This window comes from Telopea speciosissima, chromosome 3 (assembly GCF_018873765.1).
Source record: "Telopea speciosissima isolate NSW1024214 ecotype Mountain lineage chromosome 3, Tspe_v1, whole genome shotgun sequence".
In the NCBI taxonomy this organism is placed as follows: Eukaryota; Viridiplantae; Streptophyta; class Magnoliopsida; order Proteales; family Proteaceae; genus Telopea; species Telopea speciosissima.
This window is the reverse complement of record NC_057918.1, coordinates 6,777,358-6,793,619: the sequence shown is the minus strand read 5'-3', so window position 1 is coordinate 6,793,619 and position 16,262 is coordinate 6,777,358. Positions and strand designations below refer to the sequence as shown.

General features: G+C 37.6%; 1 protein-coding gene across 2 annotated transcripts; it reads left to right on the top strand.

Moving 5' to 3' along the window:
* Positions 1 to 5,459: 5,459 nt before the first annotated feature.
* LOC122654426 (serine/threonine protein phosphatase 2A 55 kDa regulatory subunit B beta isoform-like) lies at positions 5,460 to 15,420 on the top strand. 2 transcript variants are annotated; one of them, XM_043848505.1, is made up of 14 exons: positions 5,460 to 5,637; positions 5,958 to 6,061; positions 6,157 to 6,252; positions 6,379 to 6,498; positions 6,675 to 6,869; positions 6,995 to 7,086; positions 7,355 to 7,473; positions 8,299 to 8,422; positions 8,630 to 8,753; positions 10,182 to 10,250; positions 14,037 to 14,128; positions 14,256 to 14,333; positions 15,053 to 15,129; positions 15,221 to 15,420. In XM_043848505.1, the coding sequence occupies exons 1-14, from the start codon at positions 5,553 to 5,555 to the stop codon at positions 15,355 to 15,357; spliced, it is 1,512 nt and encodes a 503-aa protein (XP_043704440.1). In that variant the 5' UTR covers positions 5,460 to 5,552; the 3' UTR covers positions 15,358 to 15,420. The 2 variants fall into 2 exon arrangements, with proteins under 2 accessions (XP_043704440.1, XP_043704441.1); XM_043848506.1 differs by lacking the exons at positions 15,053 to 15,129; positions 15,221 to 15,420 and adding an exon at positions 14,404 to 14,498 and having other exon boundaries at positions 14,256 to 14,373.
* Positions 15,421 to 16,262: the final 842 nt, after the last annotated feature.

The window sequence follows — 16,262 nt, the reverse complement described above, 5'->3', positions numbered from 1 at the left end:
CTGTGGGCATACCTCTCGCAATAGATACAAATTGATCTACACTGTGTTTTGTGTGGATCTAATGTGGAATCCTATTAGCAACTTTTTCTGTCATGTGAATGGATTTTTGTTTAAATCTTTGACTGACCCTAACCATTATACTATCTTACAATTTTTTTTGGATAAAATACACGTACCCTGTAATGCACCCAATATTCCTTATACCCCCTAAGCTTTTGATAAGTCTACGTACCACCACTCAATATTCCATGTATCACCCTTGTTTTACCCCCTAATGCCAGACAAGTTCAAACCGTTAAATTTAGTCGTTAAGTGCTAAAATCTTGACCATTTTACCTTTTCTTTTATTTTTATAAATTTAAAAAAACCTAATTGTCCTGACCTATTTGTTCATAATATGAAAAGACCTTTTTGCCAACTTAATTTCAAAAGACCCTTTTCACCCCATTGTTTGTTCTTAAGAATCTAACCCAATCTAATTACCAAAATGCCCTTATTAAAACATAATTACCAAACTACTCTCATCTTCCCCAAAATCCATCTTCCATTTCTAAAACTTCTCTCAAAAATTTATTTTACCCTTTAATTGACCCCAAAACCCTTTTTTGTGTCTTCTTCTCTTCTGCAGGTCATCAATGGCGCCAACAGTAACCAGAGCTTGATAGCCAAACTCCAATTTTGTCCCCTTCAACCCCAAAACCCCTTTTGAGTCTTCTTTCCCCAACACCCAAATCGATAACCTTAGAACCCATTTTGTCTCTCTACAGATTCAAAAACAGAATCTTTCTCCTTTTTTCTTGTATCTTCAATGTTCCCCAAAGGGAAATTCGGTTTTGGACCTCCAAAACCATTCTTTCGAAGGCTTTTATAAGGTTGGATGGGCGAAACCCAGCAGATGAACATGAGAAGAGCTGCCATAGTTCATCCCAGAATTTGCAGAAAATGAAAAAACCCCATTTCTCTACCTCTCCCTTTCTCTGTTTCTTCTCTATGAAAGGGTATTATTTATAGATGGAAAAGGGGGAGTTCAAGCTATGCTCCGGTGGCTGGCAGATTTAAAAAAAATTAAAAAAAAATTTGTGGGCGGCCATGGAGTTTGGTTTTTTGGGGTTTTGGAAAGGAAGTGGGTCACGGTGATAATAAATTTGGTTAATGGAAGGAAAAGAGAGATGGGATTTGAAGTTCAGTGGAGAGGTGGGTTCGGTTAAGGTGTTTGGAGAAGAAGAAGAAGAAGGCGAGAAGAAGATTGGAGATGGAGATGGGGGCTTGGGTTTCAGTCTCGTATGGAGAAAAAGATGGGTTTACAGGGTTAGGGTATTAAAGAAGAAGAAAAAGAAAAGAAGCAGTGGGGAAGAAGCAGGTTCGTTGGCGGCAGCCATGGAGTTTGGAGGTTTGAGCTGGGTTTTAACATCATAGAACGGAGGAGGGCAATCTTGAAAGATTACTGTCGGAGATTTTGCTTCCAAGGTCTGATTACCGTCCGTGAGGAGAGTGTTCAAACTTCTTCTTCGTTGGCCGTAGCCATGGAGTTTGGCTACCAGCTCTGGTTACCGCCGGCGCCATTGATGACCTGGAAGCAGAAGAGAAGAAGACATAGAAAGGGTTTTGGGGTCAATTAAAGGGTAAAATAAACTTCTGAGAGAAGTTTAAGAAATGGAAGATAGATTTTGAGGAAGACGAGGGTATTTTGGTAATTATGTCTTAATATTTTGATAATTAGATTAGATTAGGTTCTTAAAACAAATAGTCAAGGTAAAAGAATCTTTTCAAATTAAGTTAGGGCAAAAAAATCTTTTCATATTATGAATAAATAGGTCAAGACAATTAAGTCTTTTTAAATTTATAAAAAAAAAAGAAAAAAAGATAAACTGGTCAAATTTTTAGAACTTAACGGTTAGGATTTGTTTGGCATTAAGGGGTAAAACAGGAATGGTACTTGGAATATTGAGAAATGGCACGTGGACTTACCCTATGTTTGTTTTGGTAGGAACTTTTGTTTTTTTGCGAAGAAACAATGTAGTTTTGACTACGTTGCAAATGATGTACCTTAGACTTTTTAATTTATGAATTTTGGTTTTTGATTATAAGAAAAAAAAAAAAAAAAAAAAAAAAAAACTATTGACCTAACAGGTTGGGAGTTAGCGATGGAACAAGAATCCATCACATGACCACTTTCCCACTGGTGAGGATATAATTTTCACCAAGAAAAAGAATATATTTTTCAGTTTTTTGAGAAGGCATCACACTTAAATCATTGGACAAAAGTTCCTTGCACAGCCATGCAGAATTTTGCAGAATTTTTATCACCTGCGGTTCCCCTGCCTGGTACGGTTCCCTAGTGCTTCTCCGGGCAATGTGTTCGGTCAAGGATAGAATGATCATTTCAGCCCCCCTATGAGAGAAACCGTACAACCGTACCGATCAACGAATCATAGGGGATAAAGGTCCTAGCCATGCATGCTTGCACGACTGCTCCCTCTTACAAGAGGGGGTTGAAACGACCAAATGCCCCTTATTTGATGCATCATAATCAAGTGCATGTATGAATGACACCTCTGGAGATGGGATCTTCGTCCCCTTCAGTTCCCTGCCCGGTCCAGTTCTCCAGTGCCTCTAATAAGGGGGTACAATGACCACCCTACCCTTGCCTGGGTGGGGTCCATCCCCCACCCCCTATTTTAGGCATCTGAGGAGCTAGGTCGGATAAGGAACTGGAGGTGATAATTTTCACTAGAGATGTAATTAAAATTTAACACCTTTTAATAATCGTCCATTGTTTCATTCTCAAAAGGTTTTAATATAGAAGAATAAAAGGGTTTTTGAAAATAAATTGAAAGAATAGCATTCATTATGTCATTATTATGCATATTTTTTTATATAGATGTATTTAGAACTTAACAACTTTTAACAATTGTCCATTGTGTCATTCTCAAAAGGTTTTAATATAGAAGAATAAAAGGGTTTTTGAAAATAAATTAAAAGAATAACGTATCAATATGGCATTATCAAAAGATGTTATTATTATGCACATTTTTTCGAGTGTGCATGTTTAATAATACTATTCTTCTTAATGGAGAAAAATCATATGTAATACCAAAAAGGTTAAAAAAGTAAAAATTACAAATTAATTGACACCTTGAAAGGTCTCTATAAAAAATTCCTTTAAAAAAAATATATCTAGTAAAATATAAGTAAGTATATCTTTTTTTGTTTTTGGTAAAATAAGTAAGTATATCTCTTTTTTTTTTTTTTTTTGTGTGTGTGTGGTAAGGAAGTAAGTATATCTCATAATATAAACACTTCAGTTTGGTTATTTAAATTACCTAGTAGAAAGCTAAAGAATGTAAATAAATTTAGGTCAATACATGTCAAGTCTTTGATTGCTGGTTCAAAAAATTGGAATCAAAATTAGTTGAGTCAGCCGATTCCAATTGGAATCAGGAACCGATCCCAATTCTAGACGTCCAATATCAGATTTTAGGGTTTTTCTCACCGGATCTCTAGGTTTTCAAATCCTCAGACTGATTCGAAGGTTTACGAGATTGATTCGGGAGAGAATCGGCACCATTTCGAACCCCGATTCCAAATTTCACAACCCTTGTCTTGGCACAACCCTTGTCTTGACTCGGTGAGCCGTGAAGCAAATAAAAGGTTTTGTGTCGGTTCTTCAGCGTAAATAAAGTAAGAAAGGTGGGCGATTATTCCAGACTTTCCAGTTGTTTTTGACTTTCTTTCAGTCCACATGTTAGACTGGTTCTGGCCCAATCTAAAGAATGTGTCATTAGCCCAAAATTCGGACTGGACTTACCCTATTAGGTACCTTCTGAATAATATTGTTATCTTTACCACACACACAAAAAAAAAAAAAACATTTACAAGAGCGTATGAGAACGGCTCACAACTCTTCAGATGGAATCTACCCTGTGAGAGCCACATGACTCCATTTGAACAAATGTGAGCTGGTCTGTACGTTCAAGTACGTGAACGTGAGCCCAACTCTACCATTTCGGAGTGCAAATTTGACTTGGTGAGCCCGAGCCTGGCCAACTTACCCTGATCTCGATAGGGCTTGGGTTGGACTTTTTAACTGGTGGACTGAGCTAGGATTGAAATTTCTAGGCCCAAAGTAGGGCTAGGCTTGATCGAGCTGAGTTCGACTTGGCTATATATATTAAAATGGAAATGGATAGCTATCTAGGCCTCTAAAGCATTCATGCATGTTGGCCAATGGGAGTGTGGCTTTTGCCATGGGTGGGATTTTTGCCTTTCCATGGGGGCAACGCGGTACTTTGACGTGTTTCTCTATTTAAGCGTAGGAGTCAAATGGGCCATGCAACCAGGTAGCTTTCTTTTCCCCATAGTAAATATCTAATGAGCAAGAGATCGTTGCTTGGCTCTCTAGAACCTACACATGCACGCTGGCCAATGGGAGAACACGCATGCAAGCATCACCTTGGGTAGAATTTCCCCCTTTCCATGGAGACAACATAGTATTTTCACATAGTTTTGTGTTTAGGTGCAAGAGCCATCCCAGCCACGCGACCATGTTGTGTTCTTTTCCCCACAATATATGAGAAAGAGAATGCTACCTTGGCGTGTACAACTATGCAGTGCGCTACCCTTGCACCCAGACACAGGGGCGAACAAAATGATCATTGCACCCCCCATGAAAAAATAGAATTTCCCATGGGTGCAACTGCCATTTCATTTGCCCCCATGTTTGGGAGTAGGGGTAGTGCACCGCAAGCGCCCAGATAGTGTTTTTTCAACCATAATATATAATTATACAAAATACTTTTTCTTTTGGTAAACTAATTATACATAATACATAATAATGTTACATGTAGTCATGTACGGTCCAAAAATAGGGTTAATCCAACCTTGCTCAACTCTAGAATGACAAAAATAGAAATTGCAGGGTCAATCAGGGTGAGTTGGGTTAAGTTGAGCCCAGTAGGATGGGGTCTCGGATGCGATATCCAGCCCCGACCTAGGACTGGGCTGGGCCTGGATTAGCAAAAGGGACTAGGGTTGGGTCGGAATTAAAAAAAAAATCTGGTTCAACTCGACTCGGTTCTACCCCTATGGCCATTGGTGTGGTACAAGAGATTCCCCACATTGGCGTTGTGGCCTTGTGTCATAAGAAACCTAAAAGAACTACAATCTTTGTAGTGTCTTTCTAAACGATTTTTTCTTAATTCCTAAGCAACGTCACAGTGCATCAACCCGACCACGTAGGGGGCTTGATGATACAACTGTACAAGAGAAAACTTTATCGTCATCTGAAAGACTGCAACCGATAAAAGTGAGATAACTTCAGCTCAGTTTTCTGGGTGAGTGAGAACGAAGTTGAACAGTTGAGCATCCCAAAAGCTCGGCAATCGTCGTTTGATGTCGAAGGAAAAACCCCGGCGAGGACGAAAACACTTCATCATTGGCCGGAGTAGTTCTCAAACATTCAGGAAATTGCCGCTTCACTTCAATCAATTATCAATAGAATAGTGGATAGGTATTATGAGATCGAGCGACTGGTGGTAGCCCTGCAACCAGACATGAGTAGAGGCTCTCCCACTACGTTGGAGTGGAAATTTTCTCAGGTCTTCGGAGAACGGGCACCGGGGGAGGATGCTCAAGATGGTTAGGATATCTGGATTCTCCATTTTATTATAATCCCCTGTTTGTTTTCTGTTTTCCTGTTTATAATTTGGACAACATCGACATGCAAATGCTTGAAATGGATGATTTCTATTAGCAATTACTAAATATCATATTGAAGTGCATTCATATAATCAGATTGGCTGCTAAATCTATTAAGTGGCGAGAATTTGTGGAATTCTGTTGGATGAACTGTGTGATCTTACGTTACATGTACTCTTTCCAAGAGTTACGTTTACTGTTTCTGGTTTTTTTCTTTTCCTTTCTGTCGCTGATTCGGCGAGCTTCGCGGTTTTCTGTAGTCGACATCATATCTGCGATGGACTTTGACAAGAGCGGGGATTACCTTGCCGCTGGAGATCGAGGTGGTCGTGTTGTGATTTTTGAGAGGACGGACGTGAATGACGTAAGTGTTTAGGGTTTTTTAGAATGAAAACAAGAAGTAATCGTGTTTGTGATCTTGTATATCCTTTAGTCAATGAATTCCTTGATTTTAATCAGTTAAGGTCTCGGAAAGAGTTGGAGCACTTGGATTATGGTCCCAAGGTTCGTCCTGAATATCGTTACAAGACTGAATTCCAGAGTCATGAACCAGAGGTACGCGTTATGTTGATCGTCAGTGGTCCAGAATATATAGTTTTGCCTGTTTTGAAAAAATTGGTCTTGTATATTTGTGCTCACAATCTGCTTTGTAGATCCTGATGATAATTGCCTTTTCTATAGTTTGATTATCTGAAGAGTGTGGAAATTGAAGAGAAAGTCAACAACGTAAGGTGGTCTGTGACACTAAATGGTTCACAGTGTATTCTCTCATCGAATGATAAGACAATTAAGCTATGGAAGGTATATAATTTATTTATTTTGAAGTTAAATGTCTTGTTGAAACAAACAAAATGCAAATCACTGAAACTGATGGGCTGTCCGTCCCTTTGAGTCATTTGTTTCAAATAGCGTAGTATAAAGCAGTCCTTGTGCACCATATAACATTTTTCTTTTTCTATATCTGCTGTGGATGTCAGCTTAAGGAACGGAAAGTAAAGAAAGTCAAAGAAATGGACCTGAATCCATTTGTGCGTTCAGAAAATGCACTTCTCGCTGAGAAGAGTTTCCTGGCTGGGCAGCAGATACCATCTGTTACTAATGGCAACCTTCTGGAGTGGACAAACGACATACCAAACAACACATTCCCATCGTCTGAAGGAGGGGTTACCAAGGTACTACTTTGTGGACTATTGAAATGGAAAGCTTCCAGAGGTCCTTTTGACGAGCATTATTTCTTAGCTTTGTGACTTTGCTAATTATTGCAGTCCAAATTACAATGAGTTAGTTATGTAAACAGATATCTAGCATTGGAGAGGCTGCTCTTGCAAGATGCCGGAGGGTTTATGCTTATGCTCATGATTATAATATTAATTCTATCTCAAACAACAGGTAAACTTGTAGATTTTCATTTTCCCCTTTCCAAAAATTCCTTTCTCAGTTCTCACTCAGTTCTCTAGTTTTGTGTCCTTGCAATAAGGAAAGGTGACATAAAAGCAGAGTGTCCATACCTAATTTACAACTTTACCCCTCAGTATATATTTGCTCCCTTGTTGATTATAGATAGCATATGTGAGTTTAGCAGATTCAAAAATGAAATTTCTTTAGTTTTTCTATTGATTCTGACATGTTTATCTCTGGTTTCATACTATCTGTGCAGTGATTGTGAGACATTTGTTTCTGCGGATGACCTTAGGATAAATTTGTGGAACCTAGAGATTAGTGATCAGTGTTTCAATATCATTGACATGAAACCAGCCAACATGGAGAACCTCATTGGTAATCTATCTTTCATCTCCCAAATGGTATTTCTCTCCCATATCATCTGTGTCATTGGATCATCACATTTCTGTCATGACTCAAATTTAGGCATCAATTAGTGCAAGCTTAACCACAGGACAGGGCTGCAGTAGGTTTTGCATAATCCTACCTCAACATTATCCTAAGCACTTAAAACCGCGAGCCATCTGAATTCACCACAAATTCCAAAAATGGAAACCTTTAACCATTTTAATTACAAAATACAAATCCCCCTCTCTTTCTCTGGGATGGCGTGAAGCAGGATGGATTCTAATAAAATCCTAACAATACAATATATGTGCTGCATGCTAGGAAGAGGATGAAAAAGAAAAAAAAAAGGGTAGTGTCATGAAAAACCAAGTGTTTCCAATTCCTGTCTCTAATTTCTAGCTAATTCATTTAAGAAGGCTGCATTAGTTTCATGAAACAATAATCATAAATACACATTACACATGTGATGGGTTACCATATCTAAACCCATTTCCACTCTGTATCAATCAAAACAAACACCATAGTAGCCAAGTAGCACCAATAGGGACATGGCAGGGTTATTATCAATTTAACCCACACCATTGTGATACTCGCTTTCAGTAATACTTGTGCTCATTGTGGAATTTTTGAACCTTGTCTATCAACTCCACTTTGCAATTTATACATTTTGTGGGTGATCAGGTAACAAAAGTTGAAATATGAGTCGACGATTACTGTTGGCTATTCTCGATGTGCATTTTTTTAAGTCCGTTTTCTGCTCTGTGCTTGTTTTACTGGTTTCAGTACCTTGTACTAATGGACAATTTTTTCCAGAGGTTATAACATCAGCTGAGTTCCATCCAGTTTACTGTAATCTCCTAGCATATAGCAGCTCAAGGGGTTTTATTCGTCTGGTTGACATGCGGCAGTCAGCATTGTGTGATCAACATGCTAGGATGTGAGTTAATTCTTCAATTTTAGGACCTTCAGACTAATAATGGAATTCATGATTTGTATTTCACTTGTTTATATACAATGACTTATAAGTTACTACTAAATGTTAGCTTGTTAGCTTTCCCCTCCCGCCGGGGAAGCCCTCAAATAAATTAGACAATGGTAATGAAAGTGAAAATAGCCTTTTAACTTGAATTTTTGTCATATACAGATTTCAAGACCGTGAACCTCATGGATCTACTACATTTTTTACTGAGATAATCACATCTATCTCTGATATAAAGTTTGCGAGCGATGGAAGGCATATCTTAAGTCGTGATTATATGAATCTAAAGGTATTCTAGCTACTTTTACATCAAAACATTAATTTAACCACCAAGTACCCAAAAGAAGAAAAGAATTTAACAGGTTAAGATTGTTTCTTCCAGAATTATTATTTTTATACTTTCCATCACTTCATAATAAACTAGGGATTTTTAATGAATGCAATGAATTTGCTTTTTATGTTGTGTAACTGAGTTCATTGTGGCTTATATCTGAATATATTTATCTTATATCATGGCAATGACTTCCTCCTGCGAGAATATAAGTTTTTTTAGGAGAAAAACTCCAAGAACAAGGTGTAGTTGCAGTATTAATTCCAAAGATGTTCTGTTTTAACCCAAGGATGGTTCAGAATCAGTTTCCCAACTTCCAAAGCCAAAAGGTGTTAAGTGTTGGTTTTGTGCAGTTAGAATTAGTCTGTGTTTGCATCCATGAAATCCATATCATGCTAGCAACCATGAATAATGAAGTTAGATAAAATATCAAGTTGGTCTTCCAAGGCTCCAAGCTACTATTCTATGCTAATAATAATAAATTGAATCAAAAAGATAAACCGAACAAACATGCAAAACTGGATCAGGATTATAGTTTATTTGGTTACTCATGAAAGGTTTTTGGTTGGGGGGGGGGGGGAACAATGGAAGATAAATATGCTATAAAATATTAAAATATCAATTATTTATTTTGTTTAAAAATGAATAAAAATATCGAAATCAAACCTAAAATAAGCATACATGAAATAAGCTACAATACTCAGAGATCCAAAAGAAATGAAGGAAAATCAATATCGGGAGAAGTGCAAATAGCCCTTTGGTTTTTTCCAAGGAAAAGAGAACAACTACAGTCTACAATACTCAGAGGTCCAAAAGAAATGAAGGAAAATCAATATCGGGAGAAGTACAAATAGCCCTTTGGTTTTTTCCAAGGAAAAGAGAACAACTACAGTCTACGGGGACTGAAACTGGGGTTATGTTGGTGGAAAGGTTGAAAGTACTTGGGAGAAATTCGCAAGAGATTGTGCTAATTGTTCTTTTGGTTTCTGTATCATACTGAATCATATGTAGTGCCTTGTTTTTTATAATTTTTATTGTGTTCTTTCCCATGGTTTTCTCATTTCTTTCTTTCTATAGGGAGGAAGATAAAATGGTCTTTACCAATTCATAAGTAGTGCCTTGTTTTTATACTTTTTGTTGTGTTTTTTCTCCATGGTTTTCTGATTTCTTTCTTTCTATAGGGTGGAAGATAAAATGGTCCTCCTTTTTATTTTCATTTTCCAATGATTCTTTTTCCCCTTTTCAAAATTTTTCTTTGTATGTTTTCTTTTTATTGATGGTTGTCTCATCAATTGCTAAGACTTATTTTTTCTGTTTATATATATTTTCTATCTTGGCAAAGAACTTTTTATTATACTAAATAGACCACTTTGGCCCTTATTGTAGCTGTGGGACTTGCATATGGAGGCTTCTCCAGTTGCAACTTTTAAGATTCATGAGTACCTTCGCCCTAAGGTAAGATTTATTTATTTTTTCCTCTGGTTATCATTTGACAATATAAGATATTATTTGCATTATGTGTTGAAATTACCTTTTAGAAGATGATGCACTAGACCTTCTATTTTAAAAGAGTAAAAGCAGAAAGCACTCTACTTTCTTGATATCTCTTCAGATTTATTCATCAATATGTGTCATTTTTATATCTATAGACTTATCTGTGGGTAACTTTGCAAAGTCTAAAAGACCTACATTAGCTGAAGTGTTATTTGCTGCCTATGAATAAAATGAAAAAAAAAAAAAGACTTACTAACGGGGGACAGAATAGGAGAGGGAAAATCTGAGAAGAAATCAGAGGGGGGGGGGGGGAGAAGATGGGATCCTTCGGCTCTGATACCAAATAATGGGGGACAGAATAGGAGAGGGGAAATTTGAGAAGAAATCAGAGGGGGGAGGGGAAGAAGAAGCCGTGAGAAGGAGAGAGGGGCGGTGTGCACAAGCACAAACTTACTTTTCTTTTAATTCATTCTTGCATCTCTCAATACGTTGGTTACAACCATATAAATAAGAAAAATAATAGACTTTAAAAGGAAACATCTACTCTAGGACTCTGGACAAAAAAGACAATTTAAAACTTACTAAAACTCATCCTATGAATCCTACCCATCTTAAAAAGATCTCCTTACATAATTATCTCAATAAAATAAGTAATAAAATCCTAAATATCTACCAGAATAAAACCATATTTGGATCTGGTTCAACTGGGTTTGGGTTGGTCCAATGTAGTACACCAGTTGGGTCGGCCCGGTCCAAGATTGTCCTGCATCACTTACCCATACCATGTTAGCTCATCTGGGATAATGGAGAAATTCCCTCCAATTTTGTACATTTGGGGTGTATTTGCATGTTCTCATTCACTTTCTTGTTGTCATTGAGGTAAGGTGATGCAGGGGAGTTCCTTACATACTCCTGTAGAAAGAAGAAAGGCAAACAGGCCACTACTTGGTGGTCACAATCACAAAGAAGAGGCCTTTTTTATTTCCTTCCGGTATGGGCCCTCTCAGCCCATGTCGTGGGCTTTAGTTAGTAGATTTATTTTCTTTTAAGTCTTTTATTTTTAAGTTTTTTTTTATGTTAACTAAAGACCCTTACCTAGTGTGTAGGGTTTCCTTTTTCTTTTATGTTTCCTATTGGCTATGTAAGTGTGGTTATACATGTTTCTTACTTAGCTAGGGAGTCTTTCTTCTAAATAAACAGCTTGTATTCTATTTTTGGCCATCCAATGATTTTGAAGAATGAAGAATTGGCTTTGCAACGGTTAAGGTTGCTCCCTTGTGACCATGTGGTCACAGGTTCGAGTCTGGAAACAGCCTCTTTGTGAAAGCAGGGGTAAGGCTGTGTACATTATGACCCTCCCCCAGACCCCGCATTGGCAGGAGCCTCGTGCACTGGGTATGCCCTTTTTAAGAATTGGCTTTGCCTTTTTGCTGCTGAGAAAGTATGCTGCTGTAAGACTCAGTGAAGAGTGAGAAACTCAAGGATTAGAGAGATTCTCATCTAGGCCTGTTGGTGGGCAATTAAAGGTCATATCCCCTTTTCTATGTTCTGTTTTCCCTTCTCAAGTAAGTGTTAATTTATCTACTGTTTTTGTGATTGCTGTAGCTTGTTTTAACTTGAGATTGGAAGGGTTTGCCATATACTTTTACTGCTGTTCCTATTCTGTTAAAATTGAGATTTAAATCATAGCTTATAACCACCAACATAAAGCTGGTGGCAGCCTGTTTTGGGCCTTATTTTGTTGAGATCGATATTGGGTATATTAGGGAATCTGTCCAGAATATTTCCTTCATATCTTGGTGTGTTAAAGGATCCCCCAACAGTGACCTTCGACCAGGGTATCAAGCTGACCAGAGCTGCTGATGCAAGAAATCTCCCAAAATCCAGGTTTTTGGTTTCAAAATATACTGTTGACTGTTGAAACATTGCTGTATTCTGGGGTTTATCTATTCTAATAGTCTATAAACATTGACCAGAATTTGAGCTCCATCCATAATGGTGACTTTGACTTTATTGTTGACCTAATTTCTGGTTTAGGGTTTTCTTGAGATCCTATAACTGGGGTGTGTAATCTGAACCTAGGGTTCATCGTACCTACCACTCCATAAGGTGAAAAGTTTCCACAATTGGGCTTAAGCATTGGATTGTTCTCAGCCGACCCCAATCTAGATTAGTATCAGATTGCTTGATCCACTGTGGATCTGTCCAATCTTGCCTACTAGTCAGACTGTCCACTGAGTTTTAAACTGGGCTTGGTCCAAGCCAATATTGATCCGGGTCTGCCACTCCAGATCCAGATTATCAATTAAACCATGAAATGTGGTTTTAATCTAAACCCGACCTTAGCTCAGTGGACAGAGCACATGACTGATCCTCAAGGTTGCTGGTTTGATTCCAGCAGGTGAATGATCCAATTCCAACTTGAAGGTTTGGGTTTTGCCTCCTTTGTCTCTGAATTTAAGAGGATCTTTGCAACCTTCTTTGCTCATGAAACTTCTTATTGCCCTTTTGATTTATGAGTCTATTGCAAACAACTACTAAACTCTGAGTTTGGGTTGAGGGAGTTCAAATTCCCCTCCATTTAGGCTGGCTTTCAATAATTTCAGACAAGATCTGATCTGTGTTGAGGTATCAGATAAGATTACAGCCATAACTAACGTCCATGCTTCTTTAAATTTAGAATTTTGCCATTTTAGGTGCAGGTTAGAATTCCCACTAATAATGAGAATTACACCAAAGAGACAACACAACTACATGGTGTCCTGCCTGGTTGATCTTGCCAGATCCAATGTAAATCGTCACCCTCCTGGTAGTTTGGGTTCCAAGGATTTAAACAGGGCCTTAATGTTAATCAAAATGTTTACATCCTGAAAATTTCAGCAGAGACATCCTCTGGAGAAGGTACGTGGAGATAAAAAAGTTTAGTATCAAGCATTATTGGTGGAGAAATGTAGCATCAAGGAAGGAAGAAAATAGATAGTTTTCCTGTGTGATACATAGATTTACTTCTAGGTGATATCTAGAGCTCCATTAAAGGAGTTTTTATTAATTTTTCTGTGTGATACATTAATTATTTTTCATTATCCTTATTGTTTCCATTCAGTCATATTACTTGTTTATGAGAATGACTGTTTACAACAAACTGTACCCTCAAACAGTTCTGTTGATTTGTTGAAGTTATTTTACAGCCAATATTTTATTTTATTGGCAGTTCTTGTTCTTTCCAAGTTAAAAACTTGATTTTTAAACTTCCAGTTGGAGAAAGAGAGAGTGGTGTTCCTGTCAAAATTATATTGGGAAGATCATTGGCCTATATTACAAGGGAAGGGCATTGAACTGTCAATTTTTCTGAATGTTTTGTCACTAGGTAACTAGGAAAGAAACTTTAACCAATCTCTATGTTTTTTATCTAAGATTTTCTTTCCTCTTTTCTATTTTCTCCCAAGTCCCCTTTTCTATAGATTTTTGTTCAGTAAATGTTTCTTGTCAGAGGAAAATTCATTTATCCTTTTAATTTGGTTGATATAGATTTTTGTTCAGTAAATGTTTCTCATCAGAGGAAAATTCATTTTCTTTTTTAATTTGGTTGATATTATCTTTATGTCAGCCTATGCTATCAAGCATATTTCTAATTCACAATTGTTTCATGCTTGTATTCTGGTTCTTGTTTCCAGTACAGCAGGATGCATCAGTACTGTATTCCCAGTTTCCACTAGAGCTGACGAAATAACATTTTTTTGTCTGCAGTTGTCTGATTTATATAATAATGATTCAATTTTTGACAAATTTGAGTGCTGCCTCAGTGGGGATGGGCTTCATTTTGCTACTGGAACTTATAGGTTTGTGCTCTGGATAGAATGCAACTGTTGTTATCTCAGGGAAGAGGCTTCCACAACCTAGTTTTCTCTTGCATTTCACCTGAACAATTGCAGCGGTGATGACTCTTGCACTTTATGTATGACTTAGCAATCTTTTTCGGGTTTTCTCTCCTCGGGATGGAAATGAAGAAGGAACCACACTAGAAGCTAGCAAAAATCCTTACCGGTATGCTTTTATCTATTTTGTCTTTCAGTACTCATACTGAGTTGTTATTTGTCCTTCAGTTCTCGTACAGGAGTGTCAACTTCCTGGAAAGTTAATCATATCTAATTTGCATGTCCGATTCAAAGATTCATTAAGATGCAGATGCTTATTTTATGCCATTAAAGGTTTTTTTTATTATTTTTTATTTTATATATGCTTTGTAAGTGCAGATCCTCTGACTCGTCATGCAGTAATTGTCAATGCAGGCCCAATGGGCTAAACAGAAAATTATCATTCTTATTCATCGAGGAAAAGAAACACATTTTTGACAAACCTATACTGGTCTGTCATATTGTATTTCTCATACTGACAGCTCTACTTTCAGCTGGTTGGGCCTGCGGTGAAAATTGCTGCCTACTGTGTAAGAATCTATGCTCATGATGAATTACACCAAATGCTTCTTGAATCTTCATTTAGAAGGCGCCTCGAAGTGAATATAACAATAGCTTTATAAATTGCACTTAAAACATACTAATCTATAATTATTTATAAACTTTGAACACATGCTTATCAATCCAGTGGACTTGTTCTTGTTTGATCTCTGTGCCCCAAAGTAACCTAGTTGAAGCAGTGGTACTGTCACAGCAAAATGTTAGAGAATAGGGTTGATATGGGTGGTGGAAGACCAAATTTAGAAATACATCTGTTCCCTTATTTATCTCCAACTCATTCCTAACCAGGAAGCAACATCACCAAGCCACTTCTAGAGCTAGACGCACATCTCTAAGCAACCACACCCGTGGGCATTTCCGACAAGGTTGTAATCTATATTCCTCTCTTTTTTTGTTCCCCTTGTTTTTTATTCTGAATGGATTCTGTATTCAAATCTGCTTATTCGAATTTCACAGGACATAATTATTCAAGCTCCGAAATTAATGGGGTTCCTTGTGACTTAGCTTCCAAGCTGCTACATCTGGCATGGCATCCATCAGCTAGTTTAATTGCCTGTGCTGTTGCGAATAGCTTGTACATGTACTATGCATAATTCTTCTGAACGATCATTGGAATAACACCTGATATACAGTAACATTTGCAGTGATTTTGTTCTCATCTCCACCCCCCAATTTATTTCCCATGTATTTGTCCATTGTCTGTGTAGGTTCCATGTATTTTAGGTGTTTGTGTATTTACATAGGGTGCTATTGGGATGAACTGGTTGAAAGGAATAATAAAATTGAGGGAGATATAGCCATATCATTCCCCTGAGCATCCTTTAGAATGGGGTTTACATTGCTAGTTTCCACCCCCTATTGTATGAGGTTGAAAATACCCTTTACCAACCCAATTAAAGGGGAAAATCTTCCTTTCACCATGAATGGGAAAAAAGAAAATTTTGGAACCAGCCGGAATCGGTCAGAATCTAATCAGAGTCGGTTGAATCGGTCATGGCAGATTCCAAGATACGATAGATCCTATTCCGATTCTTGAAACAGTATCTTGATTATTATATTCTCTTTTTAAGTTTTACAATGATTGCGTCCAATACATGACACTATTGTCAATTATTGATTGGTTATTCTACTTATTCTGCAAATCAAGGCCAGCCGATGCGAGCTTGGGGTTTTGATCTGAGCAATGAAAGGCTTTCAAGTTTCAAGTTTCAATTGGGAGTACACTTTGATTAAAAAAAAAAAAAAAAAAAGTGGATGGACTTCAATTGAATAGGATTAGATTGCTATTTCAAATGCTAATTCCGATGACAAACATTGACCACTCACCCAAATTAAGGGATAGGGGTGTAAGTTTGGCCTTGTCGGCTTGGGATCGCCCTAAGCTCGAACAGGCCTGGGTTGGATTTTTCAACCCTGAGGGTTGTGTTGGGCCAGGGTTGAGGTCTTGGGCTGAGCCTGGCCTTGTGTTAGGTTATGCTTCACCTTTTACAATTTTTGT